The sequence below is a fragment of the Oncorhynchus nerka genome, linkage group LG23, assembly GCF_034236695.1.
Source record: "Oncorhynchus nerka isolate Pitt River linkage group LG23, Oner_Uvic_2.0, whole genome shotgun sequence".
In the NCBI taxonomy this organism is placed as follows: domain Eukaryota; kingdom Metazoa; phylum Chordata; class Actinopteri; order Salmoniformes; family Salmonidae; genus Oncorhynchus; species Oncorhynchus nerka.
Window position 1 is genome coordinate 30,497,081 of NC_088418.1, and position 27,061 is coordinate 30,524,141.

At 43.1% G+C, this 27,061-nt stretch overlaps 1 protein-coding gene across 1 annotated transcript in view; it reads right to left on the minus strand.

The window, feature by feature from the left end:
* Window positions 1-1,849: 1,849 nt before the first annotated feature.
* LOC115106695 (alpha-tectorin-like) overlaps window positions 1,850-27,061 on the minus strand; it is a 45,601-nt gene continuing 20,389 nt past the window's right edge. The window contains exons 11-25 of the mRNA XM_029629681.2: window positions 25,067-25,637; window positions 19,926-20,527; window positions 19,348-19,505; window positions 18,693-19,093; window positions 17,959-18,155; window positions 15,577-15,975; window positions 14,967-15,250; window positions 14,228-14,499; window positions 13,900-14,016; window positions 13,536-13,720; window positions 12,492-12,661; window positions 9,033-9,281; window positions 8,058-8,220; window positions 6,994-7,096; window positions 1,850-2,557 (exon numbers count right to left, since the gene is read on the minus strand). Coding sequence (XP_029485541.2) covers window positions 2,451-2,557; window positions 6,994-7,096; window positions 8,058-8,220; window positions 9,033-9,281; window positions 12,492-12,661; window positions 13,536-13,720; window positions 13,900-14,016; window positions 14,228-14,499; window positions 14,967-15,250; window positions 15,577-15,975; window positions 17,959-18,155; window positions 18,693-19,093; window positions 19,348-19,505; window positions 19,926-20,527; window positions 25,067-25,637 — 3,978 coding nt within the window. The 3' untranslated portion in view covers window positions 1,850-2,450. The remainder of the gene's footprint in view (window positions 2,558-6,993; window positions 7,097-8,057; window positions 8,221-9,032; window positions 9,282-12,491; window positions 12,662-13,535; window positions 13,721-13,899; window positions 14,017-14,227; window positions 14,500-14,966; window positions 15,251-15,576; window positions 15,976-17,958; window positions 18,156-18,692; window positions 19,094-19,347; window positions 19,506-19,925; window positions 20,528-25,066; window positions 25,638-27,061) is intronic.

A 27,061-nucleotide genomic window follows, 5' to 3' on the forward strand; every position in this document is an offset into this window, starting at 1 on the left:
CATCATGAGGAAAGAAAATTATGTGGATATATTGAAGCAACATCTCAAGACATCAGTCAGGACGTTAAAGCTTGGTGGCAAATGGGTCTTCCAAATGGACAATTACCCCAAGCATACTTCCAAAATTGTGGCAAAATGGCTTAAGGACAACAAAGTCAAGGTATTGGAGTGGCCATCACAAAGCCCTGACCTCAATACTATAGAGAATTTGTGGGCAGAACTGAAAAAGCGTGTGCGAGCAAGGAGGCCTATACAACCCTGACTCAGTTACACCAGCTCTGGAGGAATGGGCCAAAATTCACCCAACTTATTGTGGGAAGCTTGTGGAAGGCTACCCATAACATTTGACCAAAGTTAAACAATTTAATGGCAAAGCTACCAATACTAATTGAGTGTATGTCAACTTCAGCCCCACTGCGAATGTGATGAAATAAATAAATGTTAAAATATATCATTGTCTACTATTATTCAGATATTCCACATTCTTAAAATGAAGTGGGGATACTAACTGACCTAAGCCAGCGAATTGTTACTCGGATTAAATGTCAAGAGTTGTGAAAAACTGAGTTTAAATGTATTTGTCTAAGGTGTATGTAAACTTCCGACTTCAACTGTAGCTCGGGTGGCTAGGGGAGCGGTTCCTCTGATGAGACAAGCTGTAGTCTGGAGTAGGTGAGCAACCTACTCTGCCTGTGGAGTAAGAAGAAACCTGTCAACTTGGACTGCCTTTTGAATCATGGTGTGGATCATCCTGCCTCTGTCTTTGCATTGACAATCCCTGTCCCATCACCTGTTGTCCTTTACGTAGTCCGGAGAATGTCACTTCGCACCGATTTCATGTCGGTTGTAAGGTCCTCTATTATTTTCACGAGCCGCTCATCACATTAAGTGGTTGCAGCACCTGAGCCTGGCACAAGGGGTTAGATGTGGCAGACATGTTAACCATTAGACTTGGGGAGTTCAAATGCATTTTCTTCTGTGCTCGCGCCCAGCAATTACAAATGCCTGTTTCAGAGTAGCAGCCCCATGTTCGTGGCGTGTAAGCCTGAAGCACTGGGTACAGTCCAGCTTCAAAACGTTTCATTTGGATGGCAGCATCATTGTAGCCTGGAAAAGCTTCCTGTGTTAGACGTGTGATTTCAGCTGCATACACCTCTAATGCTGATCTTGGGAGTCTGGGCCTAACATTTAACAAAGCTCTGAAAAGGAGTATTGCTTTCCACCAAAAACATCACTCCACTTTTCCATAGTCCAATTGAATTGCTTGTTGCAGGGAAATCCAGCAAGACAGTGCATCATCACTCAGTTTAGTTGGAAGACTTGTGGCTAAACAATTGTCTGTTGTGCCAGCACAAGCTTTGACAGCTAATTCCCAAACGTTTTTTCCTTTGAGTAAAACTCTCCTTGTCCTTTCCATCGCCATGAAATGGTGGGGGCAGATCCACTTTGTAATGTATCACGTTGTTAACAGTGGGATGCACCGGGTACCAGGCAGTACTCACAGGGGCTCCAGTGGTTTCTGCTCGTCACTCGGGTCCTCTCAGCGGTGCAACGACGTCCTCACGCACCTCCTCAGAGTCCGACATTCTCGTTTTAGCTGTTTTGTCTGTTTGTTATTCCACTCACTTGTAGTTGTATAGTCTGTTGGTTAGTTTGTTTAGTTTTATTGTTCTTGGTCATGAATAGCAAGCTTCACAGCAGACTCATTCATTCATATTCCATTTGCTAACTAGGTCAATGCTTTAGTAGGTAGCTATTGATGCAAAACAGCATAAAAGTCTGTAATTCCTAACAGAAACCACTGTCACCAACTATGTAAAGGCATGGATATAAAGATGAGCCGAACAACTTCTGTCTTTAATGATTCATATTTAATTTCCAACTGCTAGTTCCACATAAAACATGTCATACATTAAAAGGCTAGTTCAAAGACAGCCTGGGAACATGCATGAACTCCAATAACCTTTTCCCAAGACAAGTATTCTATGAAATGATTACATCCTCTCCTGGCAAGTAGACATGAACCATACATCACTTTCTACATTGGGATAACATGGTTTCATGGTTGGCCTAGCAAAACATTGAATTTTCAATGCTCCGGAGTTGAGAATATTGATAGCCTATATCCAGAGACCAAAAAGTTGAACAGGTAAACACATTTTAAAATTGCAGGAGGGGGAATTGCACTAAATCAAACTATTAATTAACAATATTTCACAATATCACTGTACAGTTTTATCGACGTCATTGTAAACCTCAACACACACTATATCCCTTTACTCAAACATGATCACTATATCACCATTAACAATATCACTGTGAAGGTTGGTCTACTTCATTGTACACCTCAACACACACTCTACAATGTCTCTTCAGTCATACAGTCATATTCAGATTATTTTGTAACCGGACAGACCCAAGCCTGGGTTTGCCATAGAGACAGATCGGTCCTAGATCAGTGTTGTGACACTCAGGAGGACAGAGAGCAGCAGGGTCACCAGGGAGCCAATCTGACCTGGGGCTCCACTCACTCTCTCTGATATTGGAATCCACATATCTGAGGAGAAATCAAAACAGATCAGAGATCAGTTAGTCCAAAAAACAAAAGCACTGAACAAAATAGTAATAATAATACATTTAATTTGTATAGCGCTTTTCATTACAGAGTTATCGCAAAGCTCTACTGAGGAAAAAATAAATAATGATACAGAATAAAAACAACATTTAGAATCAAGGCAAGTAAAATATCAATAGTGAGCTTGGTGCTAAATACATTTAAGGGTGGGTTTTAAGGCCAGTTATAGAAGTTCTGAGTGATGGAGAGAATCTCAGATGGTCAGGTGAGGGGCAAGGGAGCAGAAGGCTCGGTCCCCCATAGTTTGGAGACATGTCTTGGGGACTTGAAATAGTAGAGAGTGGCTGGAATGTAGAGTGTGAGGTGGCTCGCTGATTTAGACAAGGTCACTGATGTAGTGAGGCTCAATCCATTTGAGGCTTTAAATACAAGCATGACCATTTTTAAGTTGATCCTGTAGTTGACCAGGTAGCCAGTGGAGTTGGGCGATGATCGGGGGGAGGCCATTATATTTGTCCTGATGGTATCAATCTTTGTCTTTAAAAAAATCTCAGAAGCAATTTCACTGCTCAGAGGAGGCTGCAGGAGAGCATGAGTTTGCAGGGTTGAAAAGGCGGTTAATGGTAGGGCTAACTTTGTCATTGTCAACCGTGGCAGAGTAGAAGGCTGATCGTGCTGCTTTTAAGGCAGCAGAGTAGCTTGCCTTGTGGTCTTTATACATCCTTCCTCAGATGTCTCTCAATCTTACTGCCATGAGTCTTCATTCTGTGCAGTTCATAAGTGAACCAAGGAGACAAGCGTTAGAATGTTACTTCACATGTTTTTTCAGGGGCAAGGATGTTCAAAATATTACTCCGTGCGCTGTTATACAGATTGACCATGTCATCGAGGGCCAGCTCACTGCAGTCGAACTCAAAGGTGGGCTGCATGTGTACCTGAAAGAGGGATGAAGTTAAGTTTCCTCAGGTTGCAGAATTGAATGGTCCAGTAGAGAAGAGTTGGAGCGGATAGAGACAGTGTCACAGCGTTGTGGTCAGAGATGCCTAGCTCGATGACATCCAAGTCAGAGGCAGGGACATCGCATTTTCATTGCATGTTGGTTGGTCCACTGTGCTCTGTATGGACTGTATTGGCTTGGAGTGGGTGACATCAATTGCCTGAGGGTCAGCTTGCAGAACTGGCAAGTGATCCTTATTGTCCAACTCCAGTGTGCATGCTGTACTGCTCGCACTGCGAGTGCACACAAAAGACTTTCATTTGTGGATCAATTTCCCATGGCCCTATCGTCCTCGCCATCTGCATGTTTTCCGTAGGATCCCGTATTGCATAAAGGCTGTTCTTGAGCTCCTTGCACAGAGTTGTTTTAATCTGTTCAAAACTGTGCATAATGGAGGAAAGTTGCTGCCATTTCTAAATATTTGATCCTGCCGTGCTCAATGGCAACGTTCTTATCCCTTGCTTGCTAGCTAGCCAACTAGCCAGGGCTAACACAGTCACGGCCTCTGCAGAATAACAGCAAAGTACTTCCATTTGCGTTTGCTTAAAACCTCTAAAAGTGTAAACTGTTGGGGGGGGGGGGTACTAATTTATGGAATTGTTTTAGGATGGTCATGAAATATTTAGCTATTTGATTTTGAATTTTAGGACTCCTTTAGGTATCCCCAAAAAATATAGAACAATTATTTGATAAAATACTGATGTTGGCCTTTACTACTATAGCCCATAGAAACGCATTGAATAAGACATTCATAATGGAAAAAAATACAGTAAAAAAAAGAAATGATAAGGAATAAGGTTTTGAAGTGTCTGTCCTATATCTAGGAGATACTGTATAAGAAAGCTCAGGAAATATACAGTACCAGTCAAAAGGTTTGGACACACCTACTCATTCCATTTATTTATTTATTTTTTACTATTTTCTACATAAAGTGAAGACATCAAAACTATGAAATAATGCATATTGATTCATGTAGTAACCAAAAAAGTGTTAAACAAATCAAAATGTATTTTATATTTGAGATTCTTCAAAGTAGCCACCCTTTGCCTTGACAGCTTTGCACACTCTTGCATTCTCTCAACCAGCTTCATGAGGTACTGTAGTCACCTGGAATTAATTTCAATTAACAGTTGTGCCTTGTTTAAAGTTTATTTGTGGAATTCCTTAATGCGTTTGAGCCAATCAGGTGTGTTGTGAAAAGGTAGGGGTAGTATACAGAAGATAGCCCTATTTGGTAAAATACCAAGTCCATATTATGGCAAGAACAGCTCAAATAAGCAAAGATAAACGACAATACATCATTACTTTAAGACATGAAGGTCAGTCAAGAACTTTGAAAGTTTCTTCAAGTGCAATCACAAAAACCATCAAGCGCTATGATGAAACTAGCTCTCATGAGGACCACCACAGGAAAGGAAGACCCAGAGTTACATCTGGTGCAGAGGATAAATTCATTAGAGTTACCAGCCTCAGATTGCAGCCCAAATAAATGCTTCACAGACATCTCAACATCAACTGTTCAGAGGACACTGCATGAATCAGGCCTTCATGGTCGAATCGCTGCAAATAAACCACTACCAAAGGACACCAATAATAAGAAGAAACTTGCTTGGGCCAAGAAACACAAACAATGGATATTAAAACTGGTGAATATCTGTCCTTTGCTCTGATGAGCCCAAATTGTTTTTTGGTTCCAGCCTCCGTGTCTTTGTGAGATGCAGAGTAGGTTAACAGATGATCTCTGCATCTGTTGTTCCCACCGTGAAGCATGGAGGAGGAGGTGTGATGGTGTGGGGGTTCTTTGCTGGTGACAATGTCAGTGATTTATTTAGAAGTCAAAGCACACTTAACCAGCATGGAACAACAGCATTCTGCAGAGATACGCCATCCCATCTGGTTTGCACATAGTGGGACTATCATTTGTTTTTCAACAGGATAATGACCCAAAACACACCTCCAGGCTGTATAAGGGCTATTTGACCAAGGGGGGTGATGGAGTGCTGCATCAGATGACATGGCCTCCACAATCACCTGCCCTCAACCCATTTGAGATGGTTTGGGATGAGTTGGACCGTAGAGTGAAGGAAAAGCATCCAACAAGTGCTCTGCATATGTGGGAACTCCTTCAAGACTGTTGGAAAAGCATTCCTCATGAAGCTGGTTGAGAGAATGCCATGAGTGTGCAAAGCTGTCAACAAGGCATTGGGTAGCTACTTTAAAGATTTCAAAATATATTTTGATTTGTATAACACTGTTTTGTTTACTACATGATTCCATATGTGTTATTTCATAGTTTTGATGTCTTCACTATTATTCTACAATGTAGAAAATAGTACAAAATAAAGAAAACCCTAGAATGAGTAGGTATGTCCAAACTTTTGACTGGAACTGTATATATTATAATTTTATTATACACATACTTAACCCCATATTTTTGCGGGCAAATAAACACCTCCATACTTCCATTCATTTGTATGGGTCACCTTCAGATGCGTCCCGTGACACTTGCGAGGTCATATAGCAAAGCGGAGTAGTCTCCCCCATAATGAGGAAGGCCGACATAGGCGGATGCGGTGGATTGAGACTCAGCCCACGCAAAAAAAACATGATATCGCCATCTTAAATTGATGGATTTTGATGGGGATTCTTTTATTATGTTACTTAGATTGACGCATGGGTGTGGCAATCAGTGGAGACTGCTGAGGGGAGGATGGCTCATAATAATGGCTGGAACGGAGCAAATGGAATGGCATCAAAGACACGCTATAGCCATTACCACGAGCACGTGCTCCCCAAACAAGGTGCCACCAACCTCCTGTGGCATCAATAGACTCATAAGGATTAAGCAGTTTTCTATTGACATTCATTTGGAGACATCCATAACAATGAGCTGATGATGCCCAATTTTGCCTGGACACTCGTCGACACTGGTCATTGCTGTTAATTATCTATGCATAGTCACATCACCCCTACCTACATGTACAAATGACCTCTAAATTCATGTTCATCACTCACAACGTTATGTCATCAGATGCTCCAAAAAAATATATCTCTGCAAAAACAAATCAATTGCTAGCTAGCTAGCTACATTTTTCTTTGTTGGACTTGCAATTTAGTTTTGTGTGGTTGTTGGTTTAGCTTTCTGTAACTTTATAGCAAGCACGGTCTGCATGTGTAGACGCATATTGCGTCATGATTGCAAGGTGTCCCGATATCTTTTCCAACTGTCCCAAAATATTTTCTAACCGTCCTGTTATCTGGTTTTAATGTGCATTCTAGAATGCCCTTCTCGCCAGTCAGAAACCAGTATTCAACAAGGCTGTGGTTATTTTCAATTTGTGCAGTTGGTACAGTATACCATAGTGTATTCTGTATAAAATATCATATTTTAAGGCCAGAAATACACAGTGGTAAATATTACCTCTGTCTTTTCCATTCAAAACCAGAGGTCCCATGGAAATGGCAGCGCTGTCGTGGAAGGACACGTCCCTGCGTCCTCTGTGGTGGTGCCCAGGGTAGCAGTGCTGCAGGACACAGAAACACGACGGAAGACTGTATTACCATGTTTAGGCTATGGACTACTAGAGTTTCCTCCAAATGACTACTGTTTGTAAACAAGTTCAACTTATCTAGGATGATTCCAGAACATATTTTTTACATTTAACTATAAGTGTTTGTCTTGGCTATTTGACATTAACTCACAAAAGTGAGAGGATAATCTAACATCAGCTGATTTTAGAGAAAAATGTCAAAGTTCCAATTAAAAAAAACATCAAAGGCATCAACACTTCCGGCGTGTGTAGGGCAGACCTGGGTAAATTAACAAATCAAATAATTTAGTTGCATTTTAAAGGGGCAATCTCCAGTTGCTACATCCATTTTAGGATTTATAAATGAATGATATGTACCCATTGATTCTTTACGAATATCACTTATTACCATTGGTTCTTTACGAATATAATTTATTTATATGCCTCATGAGATTAGTTTAACTGTTCTACACCTTCAGAACCCCAAAATGTAAGTTTTTGTACACCAATTTTTTGAAACAATTTAAATGTAAAAAAAAAAGCACTGTATAGCCTCAAACATGGTTAAAATTATACTTTTTATATCATGGATGGTCAGTACTTGCATCCATTGCTCTGTTTATCAATTTGAGAGTGTTTACATTTCTTCAGCCCCATCCCTCAGCTTTTTACCGAAATAACGGCAGGGCAAACACTTTGATATTGTTTCAACTGCGGATTGCCACTTTAACGTAAAGCTTTGAGCTTGCCTGGTACAATGGAATCAACAATGGAATAGTCGCAAAAGAGCAAACCACACACATCTGCCACACCAGACAGGCTCAATTAAATGCCCAAAGTATTTGAAAGTAAACAAATACTATTTTAACCCTGGGACCTGTTTCATTTGCAATGTTTTCAAACGTTTTGCAAAATGAACATGGCCCAGGTGTGTTGGGGAGGGTAGGAGACTCACAGTGGTGCAGTCGTTGAGGTGCAGCAGGCACAGGTGGACCTGGCAGTGCAGGAAGACACTGGAGGAGTTCCTGGTGAAGGTGAACATCCGGAAGGAGAAGTGGGCCGATGTGGAGACGCCATTTTGGACAAGCTCCACCGTGCTGTCCTCAGGGTTAGGGCACCTGGAGTAAACAAGGAAGCAGGGGAGGAAATGGGAGGAGGAAGTGAAGGAGGAAGTAAATGATAAATTATGCTGTTATTTTTGCTTTCTAAATGAAATGTCATTTTGGTGATTGCATGCGATTACATTAGGATTTATCAATATCTCAACTATTTTGTTCCATCAAGTGTAGTTTCCTTGTTAAATAAATACAATTTTAGTTGACCAGGAAACGACAACCTGTTAAACTGCGCGGTTGTTTTGGACCTGGTACCAAATTGCTAGCGTCATTTTAAGATGTCTGGCTTGAAAATCAGCAAGCCACTACCCAAACTACATCAAACCAGACTCTGGCCAAGTCACATCATGCGATCTAGTGGATGAATTGAGAAGCAGACATGAGATCTGATTACATCAGCGAAAAGGTTATGACTAAAGCTTTCTCATCACATGTATATAATTCTTGTAAGGCGAAAATGAAAGCATGGGAGGTTGCACAAGTCCCAAACTTTTAAAATGGCTGTGTTCCCATTGGAATATGTGCATGTTAAGAGCGCCACCCATAGCTGCAGGAAGTAGTTTGTCAGGGGGGTTGGTTTGCTGAGAATGTTTTGTTCAATTCTGATTATTCAGGACCCCTACTTCCCGTAGCTATGGCGCCACCATAAGGTAAAAGTTATGACCCTTTTTGTTTAGTTTTGATCCTTTTGGAATGGTAATTGGTGACATTTTTTATATCAAACCTACACTTTCAAATCTCTTATTCCCATCATGGGGACAATTTGTGGCTCTGAACATGCTAACATTTCCCTGGTAAACATAATGTCTCCATACTCTCGAGCAATAAGATTCCAGCGGACGGCGTAGTTTGGGTCGTTCACAGGCGTGGCCCAACAGGAGTCCAGCACAGTAGAGATCTGATGACCGTCCACTCCGTCCACCTGCACGGCCACATAGATCTGCTGGTCAATCTCCACGTTGATGTGAGAACCAGATAACGGGTAGCGGAAGCCGGCATCCTGGTATGGGATCATCCGCATTTGGTAGTGGCCCGTGCCGGAAGGAAGCTTCCTGGTCACAATGCTATAGAGCAGAGGAACAAAAGGTTATTCAAATAACTAGACAAAATTCAGGGGTTGAAGATTAAAAAATCCCATGACTGAAACAGAAGTCGATCTCAAACCGATTGTCTGAGGGGCCTAGTTAACCTCCCCTGTCATGTAAAAAAGTAATGACCATCATACTTTTAGGGGAAGAGTACATGTATTGTACATAAACTGTAAGTTTGATCTATTCCAGTACCCTTGCTTAGGGGGTTCCAGCTTCCTCTTCTGGGATTTGTTTTGTGTAGACGGTCTGAGTAGCTCAGTTCTGGTGACTTTTTAGAAGTAGTTTCTACTCTAAAATAAAATATAATTTCCACCTCCAGAAATGAGCCCAATAACATATCGGTAAAAAGTATTATTTTTAACATATGTCTATATTATCACATGTGCTATAAATACATATTACATTACATTACATTTAAGTCATTTAGCAGACGCTCTTATCCAGAGCGACTTACAACATATGCTGAAGCATGGGGTTTGTCCATATGCATTTACCCGATTGGACACAACATCCTGATTGTTAATATTATTAATTATTATTACACACTCAAAGTTATATATTTTTTTGTTTCTATTACGAAGTATGTCATTGCCCTTTTAAGATTACATTGCCTCTTTAAGAGCTCTGTTGCGCCTTAAAACTACAATATTTAACTTTTCAGCGACCAGACCAAATTCACATAGAAATATGAGTTAAACATCTGTCATTCTCATTGAAAGCAAGTCTAAGAAGTGGTAGATCACTTTTATATGCGCTATTTCTATGCTTCTTGTTCTTAAGTTGTGTTTTTGCATATTTTACTTTCGGTTTTGTACAGCAGCTGCAAAGAGCAGAAAATACGATATTTTTGGTTATGGAAAATATATTTCACAGCTGTTTAGATGGTACAATGATTCTCTACACAATGACTGCTTGTTTTGTCCCATAAACTGAAATTAGGCAAACTATTATAATTTTAGCAACCAGGAAATGGCAGTGATTTCTGCATATTGCACCTTTAAACATGCTTGAAACTCTGGTTGTACCTGCAATTTTTAAATGATGCCACACATTTTAAGAAAACAAGAATAAACGTGGTAGCAATGGAAAGCTGGGATCCCCCAAAACTGCTTTCAAAACATAATTGCATGAAACATTATTGTGCATTGACTGCTTGTCAGAATACGTTTCCCTCCCTATGGCTCTCGCCACCTGAATGAGCCTCGAGAATAATATTTATATTGCATAGAACACACAACAAGCCGACTAGTTGAATATGTCAACTATTGGGTTGTCTGATTTTGTTTAAATAATAACACTGGAAGGTTTCATCGTTAGTGATGAAATACAGGCTTTGGATTACTTTGCCAGCAGCTACAGTAGGCTACCCACCACTATTTGAGTTGAGCGCTGGGGTGGTGCGCATTATAGACTGTTTATTTCCTTTCATCTGAACATCAGTGTCAGCAACAATCATGCATTTCAGTTCACAGCGTATGCACTGAAGTCCCCAGAATTCTCTTCCCCGCAGTGACAGAGCACTTTAACCCTTGTAAGACTATTCAGCTCATTTGTCATAATTAACTTCTTGAAGCTATGGGGGCTCTATTTCATTATTGGATAAAAACGTGCCCGTTTCAATATTTTGTCACGAAAAGATGCTCGACTATGCATATAATTGACAGCTTTGGAAAGAAAACACTCTGCCGTTTCCAAAACTGCAAAGATATTATCTGTGAGTGCCACAGAACTGATGCTACAGGCGAAACCAAGATGAAACTTCAAACAGGAAATGAGCAGAATTTGAGGCTCTGTTTTCCATTGTCTCCTTATATGCTGTGAATGTGGCCTGAACGAGCCTACGCTTTCTGCCGTTTGCCCAAGGTGTCTGCAGCATTGTGACGTATTTGTAGGCATATCATTGGAAGATTGGCCATAAGAGACTACATTTACCAGGTGACCGCCTGTTGTCCTTTGTCTAAATTGGTGTGTAAATCTTCAGCTGCAGGCATTTTCCCATGGGATTCAGAGGAGAAAGCACACTTCCACGAACAATATATCATCGAAGAGATATGTGAAAAACACCTTGAGGATTGATTCTAAACAACGTTTGCCATGTTTCAGTCGATATTATGGAGTTAATTTGGGAAAAAAGTTTGGCGTTTTGATGACTGAATTTTCGGGGTTTTTTGGCAGCCAAACGTGATGTACCAAACGGAGCAATTTCTCCTATACAAAGAATATTTTGGGACAAACTGAACATTTGCTATCTAACTGAGAGTCTCCTCATTGAAAACATCCGAAGTTCTTCAAAGGTAAATGATTTTATTTGAATGCTTTTCTTGTTTTTGTGAAAATGTTGCCCGCTGAATGCTAACTCTAAATGCTACGCTAGCTATCAATACTGTTACACAAATGCTTGTTTTGCTATGGTTGAAAAGCATATTGTGAAAATCTGAGATGACAGTGTTGTTAACAAAAGGCTAAGCTTGAGAGCTAGCATATTTATTTCATTTCATTTGCGATTTTCATGAATAGTTAACGTTGCGTTATGGTAATGAGCTTGAGGCTGTATTCACGATCCCGGATCCGGGATGGCTAGTATCAAGAGGTTTTAACGGATACTGCGAGATTCTGGCTACCGTAACTGTAGACTTCAAGTCAATGCGCTAACACTAGTTAGTATTGTCTCGCGAAACTTGTTCCGACATACAGCGCGCAGAGACATAAAAATGGTATCCACGAGTTCATCTACTCTGGGTAAGTAGAAAAATGGCTAGAATCCCGCCTAAAAAGGCCTACAATAAAGGTTATTTGTAGAGCACATTTTATACAGGTGAAGCACAACCCAAATTCTTGTACATAAAAAAGTATACGTTTATAAAAGGATTATAAAAAGATACTTTTAATATAAAAGGATCATTTTGATAATGTTTTGAGCAAAATACTTTTTACACAACTGCAAACTTCAAGGAATAGGGCATTCAAGGAGTTGGTCTGATGGTCAGATGTGATGTCATCAGCCTCCCCCTTGCTTGAGATACAACTTGTGTCATGTCATGTCTGACCTGGACCACCTATTGATGTGTCCTTTGTTAAGTAAATAAGGTGTTACTTGAGGTGAAAAGGAGACTGGAGGAGAACTTTAATGCTAAAATCAATTCAATTCCAGTCATAATAGGCTGTTTGAGAGGGTGCTCTGACCTCGCTAGAGGGTTGAGATCCATGGTCATGGACAAGGACTGGTAGAGGGGGTACTCGCAGCAGAAGCGCAGGTTGAGGTGCCTTGCACGGCTGATGACCCCCATCGCCCCTCCGTGGGGTTCCACCTCACCCTGGATGTAGTTCTGATAGATGAAGTGAGTCCCGTTGCTCTGCGGAGAAAAAAAATAAAAAAATAAGAACATTTGTCTCATTCCAAAGAGTCTCATTCCAAAACGCTCTATGTCCCTTTTCTGAAATGTTGGTAAATTAGCTTATGAAAAAAAAAGGTGTGTTTTTTCACTATCTAATCATGGCATGGGGTTGTTCAATGACAGACATGTATTTGTTTGATATCTATCAGAGACAAATAAGTATGTTTTTTTGCAAACCGCTATATACAGTACAGTAGCTCTCTTACTCTCAGAGAAATAAGTAGTCCTGCTTGGTTTTACACAGTTAAATGTGACAACAACATTTTTTATAAATAACTGTACAAATGACACATTTGTGAAGTCAACATTAAAAACAAATCTATGCAGTAATATGAGATCTGAATGTAAAACATTTACATTTGACATTTTAGCAGATCTTATGATCTTCTCCAGAGGGATTTACAGTTAGTGCATTGATCTTAACATTTTTTTTTTGAATACACGTTAAATCGATGAATTAAAAATCTGAGAATATTCATATTTTAAACACACATGAAGGTACCCATAAGCAGTCATTTGTAGTGGAAAAACACAAATGTGAAAAACTGGTGGATATAGAATATTATAAATAAAATCTTCACTTGATGGGCACCTACTGTATGTAAGGATTTCATAGCACATTCATAAACTACAGTATACTGCATTTATGCAGTAAGAAGTCAGCAACACTCGACAATGAAAAGTTGGCAAATATTTATAATATGAATCATTATTTGGACTATGATTTGTATTTGTTGAGCCTTTTTTGAGCATGGGGTTGTCTGTGAAGTGCACTATGAGACTACATAATCCCAAGTGATAATATCACGATTGAACTGTGAAAATACAGTACCATAAGAGTTGTCCCACAGAGTTGGTTGTCGTTGTCGAAATGGAACTCCAGGCGTCCATCCTGGACAGACCCGTTGCAGGTGGAGTCAGTGAGGTGCAGGGCGTGGGGTGGGAAACCGGCTTCAAATAGCTGGCACCGGGACAGAGACATGATGCCTGAACTGCTGGAGCAAGACGTGACCGAATCTAAGGGCGGAGATGGACAAAGACCACGGATTAATCTCTAAACGTCCGTCCTCAGTTTCTCGTATCCTCTATACTCATCCTTCCTTCTTTTCGAAACATCAGAGGGAGGTGAATTTGCACAGGAGACGTGGGTTTCGGACGACGTCGGTCACATTGGCGAAGTGCTAGGGAAGTCTTACCGTAGCTTTCGTTGTTGGGCCGATGGTGGTTCTCGTCACAGAAACAGCCGTAGACGCCGTCCTGATCCCCACACCACTCATCATCAGTACAGTCCAGATCATCGCAGGGGTCCGACTCTGGTAGAGAGAGAGAGAGGAAGGGAGAGAGGGAGGGAGAGAGTGATAGAGAAAGAGGGGAGAGAGGGAAAATTGGCAACAGTAACTACTACAGGGTTAACTAGAAATAGTATGGACAGACATTTGGAAAAGAACAGTAATGCCTACTAATTGCCAATTTCTCAATTTTTCCATTTAGACAAAATGCCCCCAAAGACACCCGGACACTCACCACACAGCAGAACCGCACGCCATTCTGGGATATCGAGACCCAGGACGGAACAGGACTCTTCATAGGCCGCCACGGCAGAACACAGCATCCCATTGGCTGGAGTGTATAAGCAAAGGTCGTAGACACAGGAAGTGAAGTAGGGCTGGGGGTCAGAGTGCAGGTGGCAGGCGCTGAAGGGGCCGGTAGTGTTGGTGATGATGCTACACAGGTCTGTGTATTCCACACTGAAGGGACAGTTGTCTCCGCCGCCTCTGTTATCAGAAGCCCCACATCTGGAAAAGGACACGTAGAAGAGTTAGTTAGTTATTTACCTGGTGAGTGAGTGGCTACATTACGATTCTGTACCCTTCTCCGACTAGTGTGAAGAATATGGTTGAAACTCCCTCCAGCCATGCTTGCACAAATCCAATGGTTTTAAATACATGAGGGCGAGTGAACGAGAGCACACTTCTGGAGAAGGGTAGAGAGTCGGAAGGCAGTGAGTGAGTGAGTGAGTATAGCATAGCACTTTTAAACGTTGCAAGGGAATAACAGTCACTGTACAATCATATAATCCCTTGTGTTTCCATTATGGATGAAAGTATGTATTTTCATTCTGCGAAAACTTTGCTTCTGAATCATCTTCTTGTGTTTTTTTATGAAATTATACATTCTATGGCATATTGTGAATAAACTGAATTTCAATAGAGGTTGTTTCCCCAGAAGCCTTAGTTGTTTCAAAGCAGCAGCAGCAGCTCACCCTGGCCGGCTAGTGTCTGCCTTCCAACCGTCACCAAAGTCATTGTCACTCCGTGCCGGCGTGCCATTGGGCAGGACTTTGTCATCTTCCGGGTCACCGTTGAGGTTGCCACACATCCCGCACACTGCACCGTGGTGGCTCTGGCCCAGCCTGACCATCAGGGTGCTACGGCCGTCGAACTGGACCGTCAGGTCACTGGAGTTGAGCATCACGAAGCCCCGCTCCCGCACCACTCCGGCAATGGAGCCGATGGAGGAGGGGATAGAGACCTCGCTCCCGTCCACCTGACCGAGAAAAAAGGGGGAATGTCGGAAAGAGATTTGAGGTTATTGGAAAAGACCTCAGGCCTAGACTTGACTAGTTTGATAGAGGACAGTTGACGACAAAGAGACCTCAAGAAGCCTTTGTCCTTGTAAGCAAGACAATAAGTATTTGTAGGTAGTGTGAACAATGCAAAAGCATGAGGACAAAAACTTGTGGTTGGGGAAGTCTTGGCGACTACCATCTTGAAGGGCTCTATAATAAAAGTCTCATATCATTGCTAAAAACTGACAGATTTGTCACATTTGCATCAACTTTAAAAGTGTTATTTGGATTTTAGTGCATTTACCATCACGCTCTTGCTCTGTCCAATGGAGATATGGGTCTCCTCCCCTCCATGGGACAGCCACACATCCACCAGCGACACAAACGAGACAAGGTTGTTGCCACGGTGACGGTTGGTGGCCACCACGCGGAACGTGAGGCCATTAATGGAGTGGTTGGAACAGGTCCTAGCGATGTCATAGGAGCAGGTGCCCTGGAAATGGGCCACGGCCCCGTCAAAAGTGATGTAATGGGGGTCGCCCCAGACCGTGCAAGTGGACAAGGCATTGAAGCAGCCCAGGCGGCCATCTTTTATGGCGCACTCCTGGTTGGGGGTGCAGGATGCGGCAGAGCAGCGGAGGTCATTTGGGGCGTAGCACTCACAGTGTCGTGAGCAGCCTTGGGTCCAGAAAGACTCAGTAACCTGAAGTCCAAAAAAACAGTGTGGATGCATTGCAAAATATAGGCAACAGTACACCATGTTCATATAACAACGTCTCTACAGGTACACCTAGCTATTTAAAATTACAAAGGGATTAAATCAAAGAGTAATAACAGTTAAATGAATGAAGTAGGCCTACTTGCATAAAATAAACGACATAAAAATACTGATGATTTCTATCAACCTTTCGAAAATGTAGCAAGGTACTGTTTTTATTAATGATTCAGCAGTGATCTAACGGACTGGCCTGGGTCAATCAGGTCACTTTAGGGGTTATAATTTATTTCTGAATACATTTTCTACTGTAATATTGTCTTAATATTTTACCATGACTAGAGCTATGTTGGTATATTATTTCAAAAAGCACTGCAGTGCAAATCCATCTGTCCCCTGAGTGTAACAGAGTTGATATGAGAAAATATGACGATAAGAATGATAGAATCAGAATGGTTTGTTCCATTTCCGATGAATTTCCGATGAACCTGTTGCAACCTTTCTCTCTCATTCTGCATCAATGGGAAGTGGTTTGTATTTTCCAGCTCTGCTAATCCTGTCATAAAAATGATGTAATTATCACTACAGAGTAGTGAAATATGTTCCTTGTCAACTTTATTAATATTTATTGTACCATCTGCACTGGGAATTCTGTGTGTTTAGAGTGTCATCTTTGTACTCGAGCTCAATGGAATGTTCACCTTAGTCTGAGCACGAGCTGCTAACTCTTGTGTTGTTTTTAGCATTTGCTGCAGTATAGAGTGCTATGCAACTTAGCATGTTAGTATATTAGCTATGCTGTAAGCTATTTCCTTTGGGAAAACAAGCAGTCATTGTATTCTCACTGGTCAGACACTGACTGAGGGTTATATGACTTTACCATCCAACAGGCACGGATGCAGTTGAGACACTGAACTGAAAGCCTGCTTATGCAGGCATGGTACTTTTTCTATTACACTGAGTGTACAAAACATTAGGAGCACCTGCTCTTTCCATGACATAGACGGACCGGGTGAATCCAGGTGAAAGCTATGATCCCTTATTGATGTCACTTGTTAAATCCACTTCAATCAGTGTAGATGAAGGGAGACAGGTTAAAAAGGTATTTTTAAGCCTTGAAACAATTGAGACATAGATTGTGTGTGTGCCATTCAGAGGGTGAATGGGTAAGACCAAAGATTTAAGTGTCTTTGAACGAGGTATGGTGGTCGTGGTACCGTACGCGGTATGGTGGTCCCGTACGCGCTATGGTGGTACCGTACGCGGTATGGTGGTACCGTATGCGGTATGGTGGTACCGTACGTATGGTGGTCCCGTACGCGCTATGGTGGTACCGTATGCGGTATGGTGGTACCGTACCGTACGCGGTATGGTGGTACCGTACGCGGTATGGTGGTACCATACGCGCAATGGTGCGCACCGGTTTGAATGTGTTATGAAATGCATTGCTGCTCGGTTTTTCCACACTCAATAGTTTTCCGTGTGTATAAAGAATGGCCCGCCACACAAAGGACATCCAGCCACCTTGACACAACTGTGGGACACATTGGAGTCAATATGAGCCCGCATCCCTGTGGAACGTTTTTGACACCTTGTAGAGGGCCATGCCTTGACGAATTGAGGCTGTTCTGAGGGCAAAAGGGGGTGCAAATCAATGTTAGTACGGCGTTTCTAATGTTTTGTACACTCAGTATAGATGGTGTATGTAACTTGTGGTGCCACGCATGCATTGCATGTGCACAATTATTTACTTGATCTTGACTTCTGCTCTAATGGGAGAATGTACAGATGTAGTTGAGACACAATGAACTGAAAGAACGTTGTTTCATGTTTCTCTAACTCAATATGCAGGCAGGAAAAACTCTGATCCGTCGAGAAAGTCTTTGCGGTGTCACCCTTGATCCTTTACTCTGCATACAACACAGAGCGAAACCTATTCCCCTGGCATAAACTATGAGATGAGTAACTCACATCATAGTAGAAGCCATCGTACTGGCAGCCACAGCTCTCTACGGGGACACAGTGCCTCCCGCTCCTGAGGTAACCGTTGTCACAGAAGCATCCCTCGGTGCAGCTCTGCTCGCAGCTGGCATCAATGCTGCTGACACAGGTGTGCCCACAGTCTGATCCACAGAGCTCATAGTGGCTATTTGCTGGACACTCAATATCTGCACATGCAGACAGAGAGAGAGAGAGAGAGAGAATGAGAAAATCACCTGGAGACTACGTAAAGCCTTAGTCGTACAGTTGCAATCACTGAAAAGTTTTCCACACTGCGTGATGTTGACAAAACAATTGTTACAATGCGTGTTTAACTGCACCACCAGCAGTTTCTCTTAAGTGTTGGAGCTTATGTGATACTTTGAAATATGTGTGATATTTTATTGTCCCCAATGTACATTAGATAAATACCAGACATTCTACAAATTTGATCATGTGAAAGCTTCACAACTTGAGACTTTGTTATTAAAACTCACAGGGCTGTCTTTAGAATACAATCAAACTTGCAATTGTGCATGAAGTACATTCTTCAGAGAAAAAAAACCTACATGAAACTGTATGAGGCTTTTCACTCTAAATAAAATGCAGAATGACGTATATGCAGTACTGTATGAGGCCTTGGGTCTTACCATATTACCACAAAGGACCTAACATAATATGTTAACCTATCTACCAATCTAAAGTGAAGACAATTTGTCACTCACTACAGGTGGTGTTCTGTCTCCAGGGGTAGATCCTGACGTTTGTTGACTGACAGGTGCTCACATACGTCTGGATAGCCCTGCAAAGAACATCCTGCTCTCTGTTCCCCGACAGACACACGTCAAACACGCAGTCGCGGAAGTAGGGCTCGGGGTCCACCTGGCCGTGGCAGAAGCTCAGAGGTCCCTCAACGTCCTTGATGACCTCACACCGGGCGCGGGCGGGACTCGGGTTGTGGCATTGTGGACAGGAGGCTCCGCAGCCATCGCTGCAGGTGTAGTTGCCCTCCACCTTCCAAGAATTCCCAAACTGGGAGGGAGTGGACGCCAGCGTTCCGGAGGGGGTGAGGAAGTCGTCGTTGCGATTGCCATTAAAGTTTCCGCACAAGCCGCACGTCATTCCGCTGTTGTAATGATAATAGTGACACAGTGAATTACAGATTTAAGAAAGAACTGTTTAAAGCGGTTAAAAAACGAACATTTCCATTGTTAGGTTTTATTACGTACTTTAGGCAGAGTTGGGGTCAATTTAGTTTTCTGAATTGAAAACTAAATTGACCACAACCCTGACTTAAGAATTTTAAACATCAATCCGTTTATTACATCCATCAATTTTACATTCGCCACCACTACCACCAATGTGTACCTAAACACACACCTGTAGTTGGAGGGGACAGAGATAGACACCACACTCGAGCCGTCGTAACTGACCCTCAGGCCGAAATCGGAGTTGACAAACGTGCGGAGTCCACTCGCGTAGATGGACACCCGTCCACCATGCAAAAGTATAGGCAGGTTGCTGGTCACTCCATCAATCTGAAAAGACAATTGAAGTAATCAGTCTTTCGACATTGTTTACAATGTGGCATAGCAGCAATAGTATTTCTCAATGTTGTTCATCATCATCTCTGGTATTTGTCAAATAGATGATGAATGTAATCAACAGAGATGTGGTAGATAACGTTTGTATTCCCCATGGCCATCATAACACCTGAAGTGAATACCGTCTATTAACTTCATCATGCCTTTGTTCAAGTATTTCCGCTGTTCTGCTAGTCTGGGTAAAAAGACATGGTACTCTTTCAAAAAAAGAAGATAAAACAAAAAATATGGACCACAACTTTGACATGTTTCAGTTCATATCTGTTGAAAAAGCTGGTGTGTTTTGGAAAAAAGGAGTACCACAAACTGAAAAATGTAATTTGACATAGTCTTTCTCAAAGCTTGTTACCTTACCTGTACCACTCCATGCCTCTCCCTGGAAATGTGCACCCAGTGGCCCCACACATTGACAAACACCTCGGCTGTGATAGAAACTGTCAACCCGTTCCATGGCTCATTCCTGGCCTCCACCAGAAAATGCTGCAACCCTCTCGTGGTGTTACCACACAGGGTTGCTAGGACGTAGCGGCAGGTGCCCTGGAAATCGAATGCCCCTCCATCAAATGTGAGGTAGTGGGGGTCTCCAGAGGCGGAGCAGGTGCCATGGGAGTTGGGGTGGCACCCGTACTCACCCTCCACCACACGGCAGGACTCCTGGGGGTTGCAGGCATATGGGGTGCAGCGGACTGCTCCAGTGGTGCCGTTACAGGTGCACAGGCTCTGGCACTCCCCACCTTCCCAGAAGCGCTCACCGCCTTGGAGGTAGCGTCCCTGGTGGTGGCATCCGCAGGCCACTGGCGGAACGCATTGATTGGCGCTGAGTAGGTAGCCATCATTGCACTGGCATCCTTCCTGGCACGCAGTGACACAGAGGAAGGGGAAGGAGAGGCTAGGGCAGGAGGCGGGACAGGAAGTGCCACACAGCTCGTAGTGGCTGTTGGGGGGACAGGTTTGTTCTGAGGGGGGAAAAAACGTGGATTTCATTGAAGAACCCTTTCAGACACAACACTAACATAATACCATTAATAGGCTATAAAGCTGAACCATATCATGATTGCACACATGTATCATAGCTGAATCTCAAACCAAACACTTGGCCCCTAAGCCCTTTATAGATTGGCCACTTGCTGTTGTATACTATAGTGATCACTCATGTCTGAAATTGCTTCGGCCAAAATGTGCATTGAGACGATGCACACTCGACGTCCCAACTGCCACTTATCAATATTCAAACATTCTAAAACCATTTGCGAGCACTGTCTTTCACAACCTGTCTTGGGGCATGACTCACTTGCTATGAAACACGGGTACTGGAGACTTGAGGCAGACACAGATACTCCGATAGACAGTGAGAAACTTGTAAAAACAACATCTCTACTCCTGCACAAAATAAGTGCAAGCATTGTATAACGGTTGCCAGTGATTTCATCAGCTGGTTTTAGTTTGTTGTAGCCTGCTGCTAGCTAGATTCACTGACAAACACAGGGATGGAATTTGAACTAGCGCTAGCTAGTTAGGCATTGCACTGATAAAGGGCAGAGCAAGCTGTTTGCTAATTCATTAAAAACCTGTTCATTGTGATAAAATAATGTTAATACAGTAGCTAGGTAACTAGCTAGTTTGCTTATGGAATGAGCATTGTATTTAATGCAGGGGTTAAAGCAACAAACAAAAAAATGATATGACAGAAACTCAAGTCGATCTCAGATTGATTATCGGAGGCCAACTCACGCAATTGAAGGTGTAGAGAAAAGAATGTGGTAGCAATGGAAAACTGCTTTGAAAAGCATTTTCCCTTGATAGCATTAAGAATTGTTGTGCATTGACTGCTTGTCAGAATACATGTTTCCCTCTCGCAACTTGAATGCACCTCGAGAGGAATATTTATCTCACATAGAACACACAATAACAAGCTGACTAGGTAAATAGGGAAACTATTGTTGGATCCTGTATTTTACATTATAGCCATTACCATATATATGATTGAATATTATCTGCTGTTGGCTTGTGTGGATGTATGTATGTGTTATGCAACATAGCTGACTTGAAACATTGTTAAAACTTTCAAGGCCATGGGCATTTCTCATGATGGAAAAGTAGCATGAAGACAGGAACTGTTCAATGAGTTGGGAGGGGGGCACATTCAGAGCGGGGTGTTGCGAGAACAAGCGGTCTTTTGTTAGATAACAGGAGCCAGGTGCGAGATAACCGTATGGAGCATGAGAGCCTGGATGTTCTTCACAAGCAAGTTACAGCTATCAAAGAAGCGCCAAGAGGCGGGGACCCGCCTGAGCGCCTGCAATAGGCTGAGCAAGTTTAAACCACGCCCATTCTCTACTGTGATAGGCCAACAGACGGGTTGGAACTGTCTATCACAGTATAAAGAATACTGTTTTACATACATCAAATCAAATTTTATTTGTCACATACACATGGTTAGCAGATGTTAATGAGAGTGTAGCGAAATGCTTGTGCTTCTAGTTCCGACAATGCAGTGATAACCAACAAGTAATCTAACTAACAATTCCAAAACTACTGTCTTATACACAGTGTAAGGGGATAAAGAATATGTACATAAGGATATATGAATGAGTGATGGTACAGAGCAGCATACAGTAGATGGTATCGAGTACAGTATATACATATGAGATGAGTATGTAGACAAAGTAAACAAAGTGGCATAGTTAAAGTGGCTAGTGATACATGTATTACATAAGGATGCAGTCGATGATGTAGAGTACAGGATATACGTATGCATATGAGATAGTGTAATGTAGGGTAAGTAACATTATATAAGGTAGCATTGTTTAAAGTGGCTAGTGATATATTTACATCATTTCCCATCAATTCCCATTATTAAAGTGGCTGGAGTTGGGTCAGTGTCAATGACAGTGTGTTGGCAACAGCCACTCAATGTTAGTGGTGGCTGTTTAACAGTCTGATGGCCTTGAGATAGAAGCTGTTTTTCAGTCTCTCGGTCCCAGCTTTGATGCACCTGTACTGACCTCGCCTTCTGGATGATAGCGGGGTGAACAGGCAGTGGTTCGGGTGGTTGATGTCCTTGATGATCTTTATGGCCTTCCTGTAACATCGGGTGGTGTAGGTGTCCTGGAGGGCATGTAGTTTGCCCCCGGTGATGCATTGTGCAGACCCTCTGGAGAGCCTTACGGTTGAGGGTGGAGCAGTTGCCGTACCAGGCGGTATAACAGCCCGCCAGGATGCTCTCGATTGTGCATCTGTAGAAGTTTGTGAGTGCTTTTGGTGACAAGCCGAATTTCTTCAGCCTCCTGAGGTTGAAGAGGCGCTGCTGCGCCTTCTTCACGACGCTGTCAGTGTGAGTGGACCAATTCAGTTTGTCTGTGATGTGTATGCCGAGGAACTTAAAACTTGCTACCCTCTCCACTACTGTTCCATCGATGTGGATAGGGGGGTGTTCCCTCTGCTGTTTCCTGAAGTCCACAATCATCTCCTTAGTTTTGTTGACGTTGAGTGTGAGGTTATTTTCCTGACACCACACTCCGAGGGCCCTCACCTCCTCCCTGTAGGCCGTCTCGTCGTTGTTGGTAATCAAGCCTACCACTGTTGTGTCGTCCGCAAACTTGATGATTGAGTTGGAGGCGTGCGTGGCCACGCAGTCGTGGGTGAACAGGGAGTACAGGAGAGGGCTCAGAACGCACCCTTGTGGGGCCCCCGTGTTGAGGATCAGCGGAGAGGAGATGTTGTTGCCTACCCTCACCACCTGGGGGCGGCCCGTCAGGAAGTCCAGTACCCAGTTGCACAGGGCGGGGTCGAGACCCAGGGTCTCGTGCTTGATGACGAGCTTGGAGGGTACTATGGTGTTGAATGCCGAGCTGTAGTCGATGAACAGCATTCTCACATAGGTATTCCTCTTGTCCAGATGGCTTAGGGCAGTGTGCAGTGTGGTTGAGATTGCATCGTCTGTGGACCTATTTGGGCGGTAAGCAAATTGGAGTGGGTCTAGGGTGTCAGGTAGGGTGGAGGTGATATGGTCCTTGACTAGTCTCTCAAAGCACTTCATGATGACGGAAGTGAGTGCTACGGGGCGGTAGTCGTTTAGCTCAGTTACCTTAGCTTTCTTGGGAACAGGAACAATGGTGGCCCTCTTGAAGCATGTGGGAACAGCAGACTGGTATAGGGATTGATTGAATATGTCCGTAAACACACCGGCCAGCTGGTCTGCACATGCTCTGAGGGCGCGGCTGGGGATGCCGTCTGGGCCTGCAGCCTTGCGAGGGTTAACACGTTTAAATGTCTTACTCACCTCGGCTGCAGTGAAGGAGAGACCGCATGTTTTCGTTGGAGGCCGTGTCAGTGGCACTGTATTGTCCTCAAAGCGGGCAAAAAAGTTATTTAGTCTGCCTGGGAGCAAGACATCCTGGTCCGTGACTGGGCTGGGTTTCTTCTTGTAGTCCGTGTAGTCTCTGTTCCGTGTAGTCTCTGTTCTGCCATGCGTGGTATTACAGTGAGCCCGTATATACGAAAGTTGCATTTGCCATTTATTACTTAGCTAATAAAAAAATACATTGTATAAAATCGGTGACTCATTGTTATATTTATCCTGATACCAGATTTGAATTTACGCAACCCTAACACTATCCTAATATGGGGTTGTCTAACAACATTACATGGCGCTGGAAAGTTTCATCCTGAGTAATAAACTTTAGGCTTTGAATTACCTTGCCAAGAGCTACAGTACACTGCTGATTGATTTGAGCGCATTATAGACTATCGTTATGGAGTATTCCCTTCCTTCTTCGGAACATAGGAGTGTAAGCAACAATCGTGCATGTCAGTTCAGCGCAAATATTTCGTAGAACAGACATGCTTCTGTATTAGGCTGTCATCTCCAAACCCAATCCCCCTGAGATTGTTTTATTTAACCCCCTGATTTACTGTTGCACTAGCTGGTTGGAAGGTTTCTTACGTTTCATATGAAGTGGCTGGCTCAAGCTTAGCTAACACGTTAATAATAGACAAGCTTCAGAAACATGAAACTCCTTAGCTAGATTTAAAATTGCGCGACTGAGACCTCCTCCAAATCAAAGTTCAAAATTAATTACAGATTTCTTGATTTATCCAGACTATTTTTGAGGGTGACGTAGTAATAACTGTTGTTGCTAGTTAACATGCTAAGATTCATGGGAACAAGTTGCTTCCAAGGGCACTGAGTCGCAATAGGATGCCAACTCGATAAATAGGCTTCTGCAGGGCGCAGTGAGATTGACCTGATTGAGTCACGAATGCTCATATCGAGTGATTGTGTGAACGAAGTGCTCGTTTTGAGATTCAGGCTATATGTATTATGCCCGTCAATGCTACTATTCTATACTTAATTATACTACACTATAATTCTTATACTATACTGGCATTGAAGGGCATAGTAAGTATACATGAACCAGCTTGTGATACATGTGCATTTTAATGTAGGGGTTCAGTTGACGTGCAGCGTATGCAATAATGCTACTGGTGCTCACCACAATCAGTGACATCCCTCCAGTTTCCCACTGTGATGCCACTCTGTTGGCACGTTAGGGCGTAACCACGAAGAGCCTCACACAGGACCCCTGGGGCCCCACCCGCTTCAGTCAAATCCTCCACACACTCTTCCACCCGATCCCATGGGCCCACCCTGCTCTGGCACAAAGAGAACGGCCCACCAGGCAAAGCCATAAGGCCACATGACTGGTCAGAATAGTAAACAGTGGTGTTCTGTCCAATTGGTGGCAGCACCCTATTTTCCGTTTCCACACAGTGCGCCGAGAGGGACCCGTCCCGCCAACTGTCTCCAAAGAGTTGCGAGTTGTTGACCAGAACACCGTTCGGGGTTCGAAAGTCATCGTGCCTGTGGCCGTTGTAGTTGCCACACAGACCACTGAGGGAGCTGTTGTAGGTGCCTGGTGTGGTGACCCGGACCAAGTGAGGCCAGTCAATTTGGACAGTGACATCAAAGGAGGTGTGGATGACGATGCTGTTGACACTGCTGTGGAAGACCTGGATGTGGCCGGACTCGGTGCTAAAGGGCAATCGGATCAGCTGACCATTCACCTATGGTGGGATTCAATGGGATCAATTCGTTAGGAAATGTGGGATTTGAGATTTGACAAAAAAACTGGTTAAAGGGATTTGTAATTTGGGTGAACTATCCCTTTAAATGAATTTAGTACATGAAGGAGAGGTTTTAAAAGCTTCTAGATTAAATCGCTCTCCCAGTAAAGTATTTCAAATATAATTGTATATATAAACTCAACAAAAATAGAAACATCCTCTCACTGTCAACTGCGTTTATTTTCAGCAAACTTAACATGTGTAAATATTTGTATGAACATAACAAGATTCAACAACTGAGACATAAACTGAACAAGTTCCATAGCCATGTGACTAACATAAATGGAATAATGTGTCCCTGAACAAAGGGGGGGGGTCAAAATCAAAAGTAACAGTCAGTATATGGTGTGGCCACCAGCTGCAGTACTGCAGTGCATCTCCTCCGTATGGACTGCACCAGATTTGCCAGTTCTTGCTGTGAGATGCTATCCTACTCTTCCACCACGGCACCTGCAAGTTCCCAGACTTTTCTGGGAAGAAAGGCCCTAGCTTACTGTACAAGCAGTATGACTGGTGGCATTGTCATGCTGGGGGTCATGTCAGGATGAGCCTGTAGGAAGGGTACTACATGAGGGAGGAGGATGTCTTCCCTGTAACACACAAATCGATCCCGCTCCAGAGTACAGGCCTCGGTGTAACGCTCGTTCCTTCGTCGATAAACGCGAATCAGACCATCACCCCTGGTGAGACAAAATCGCATCTCGTCAGTGAAGAGCACTTTTTTGCCAGTCCTGTCTGGTCCGGCGACAGTGGGTTTAGGTGACGTTGTTTCTGGTGATGTCTGGTGAGGACCTGCCTTACAACAGGAAAGTCTGAGCACTGATGAAGGGATTGTGCGTTCCTGGTGTAACTCGGGCAGTTGTTTTTGCCATCCTGTACCTGTCCCGCAGGTGTGATGTTCAGATGTACCTATCCTCTGCAGGTGTTGTTACACGTAGTCTGCCACTGCGAGGACGATCAGCTGTCCGTCCTGTCTCCCTGATGCGTCGTCTTAGGCATCTCACAGTACAGACATTGTAATTTATTGCCCTGGCCACATCTGCAGTCCTCATGCCTCCTTGCAGCATGCCTAAGGTACGTTCATGCAGATGAGCAGGGACCCTGGGCATTTTTCTTCTGGTGTTTTTCAGAGTCAATAGAAAGGCCTCTTTAGTGTTCTAAGTTTTCATAACTGTGACCTTATTGCCTACCGTCTGTAAGCTGTTAGTGTTAACGACTGTTCCACAGGTGCATGTTCATTAATTGTTTATGGTTCATAGAACAAGCATGGGAAACAGTGTTTAAACCCTTAACAAAGAAGATTTGTGAAGTCATTTGGATTTTTACGAATTATCTTTAAAAGACAGGGTCCTGAAAAGGGGACG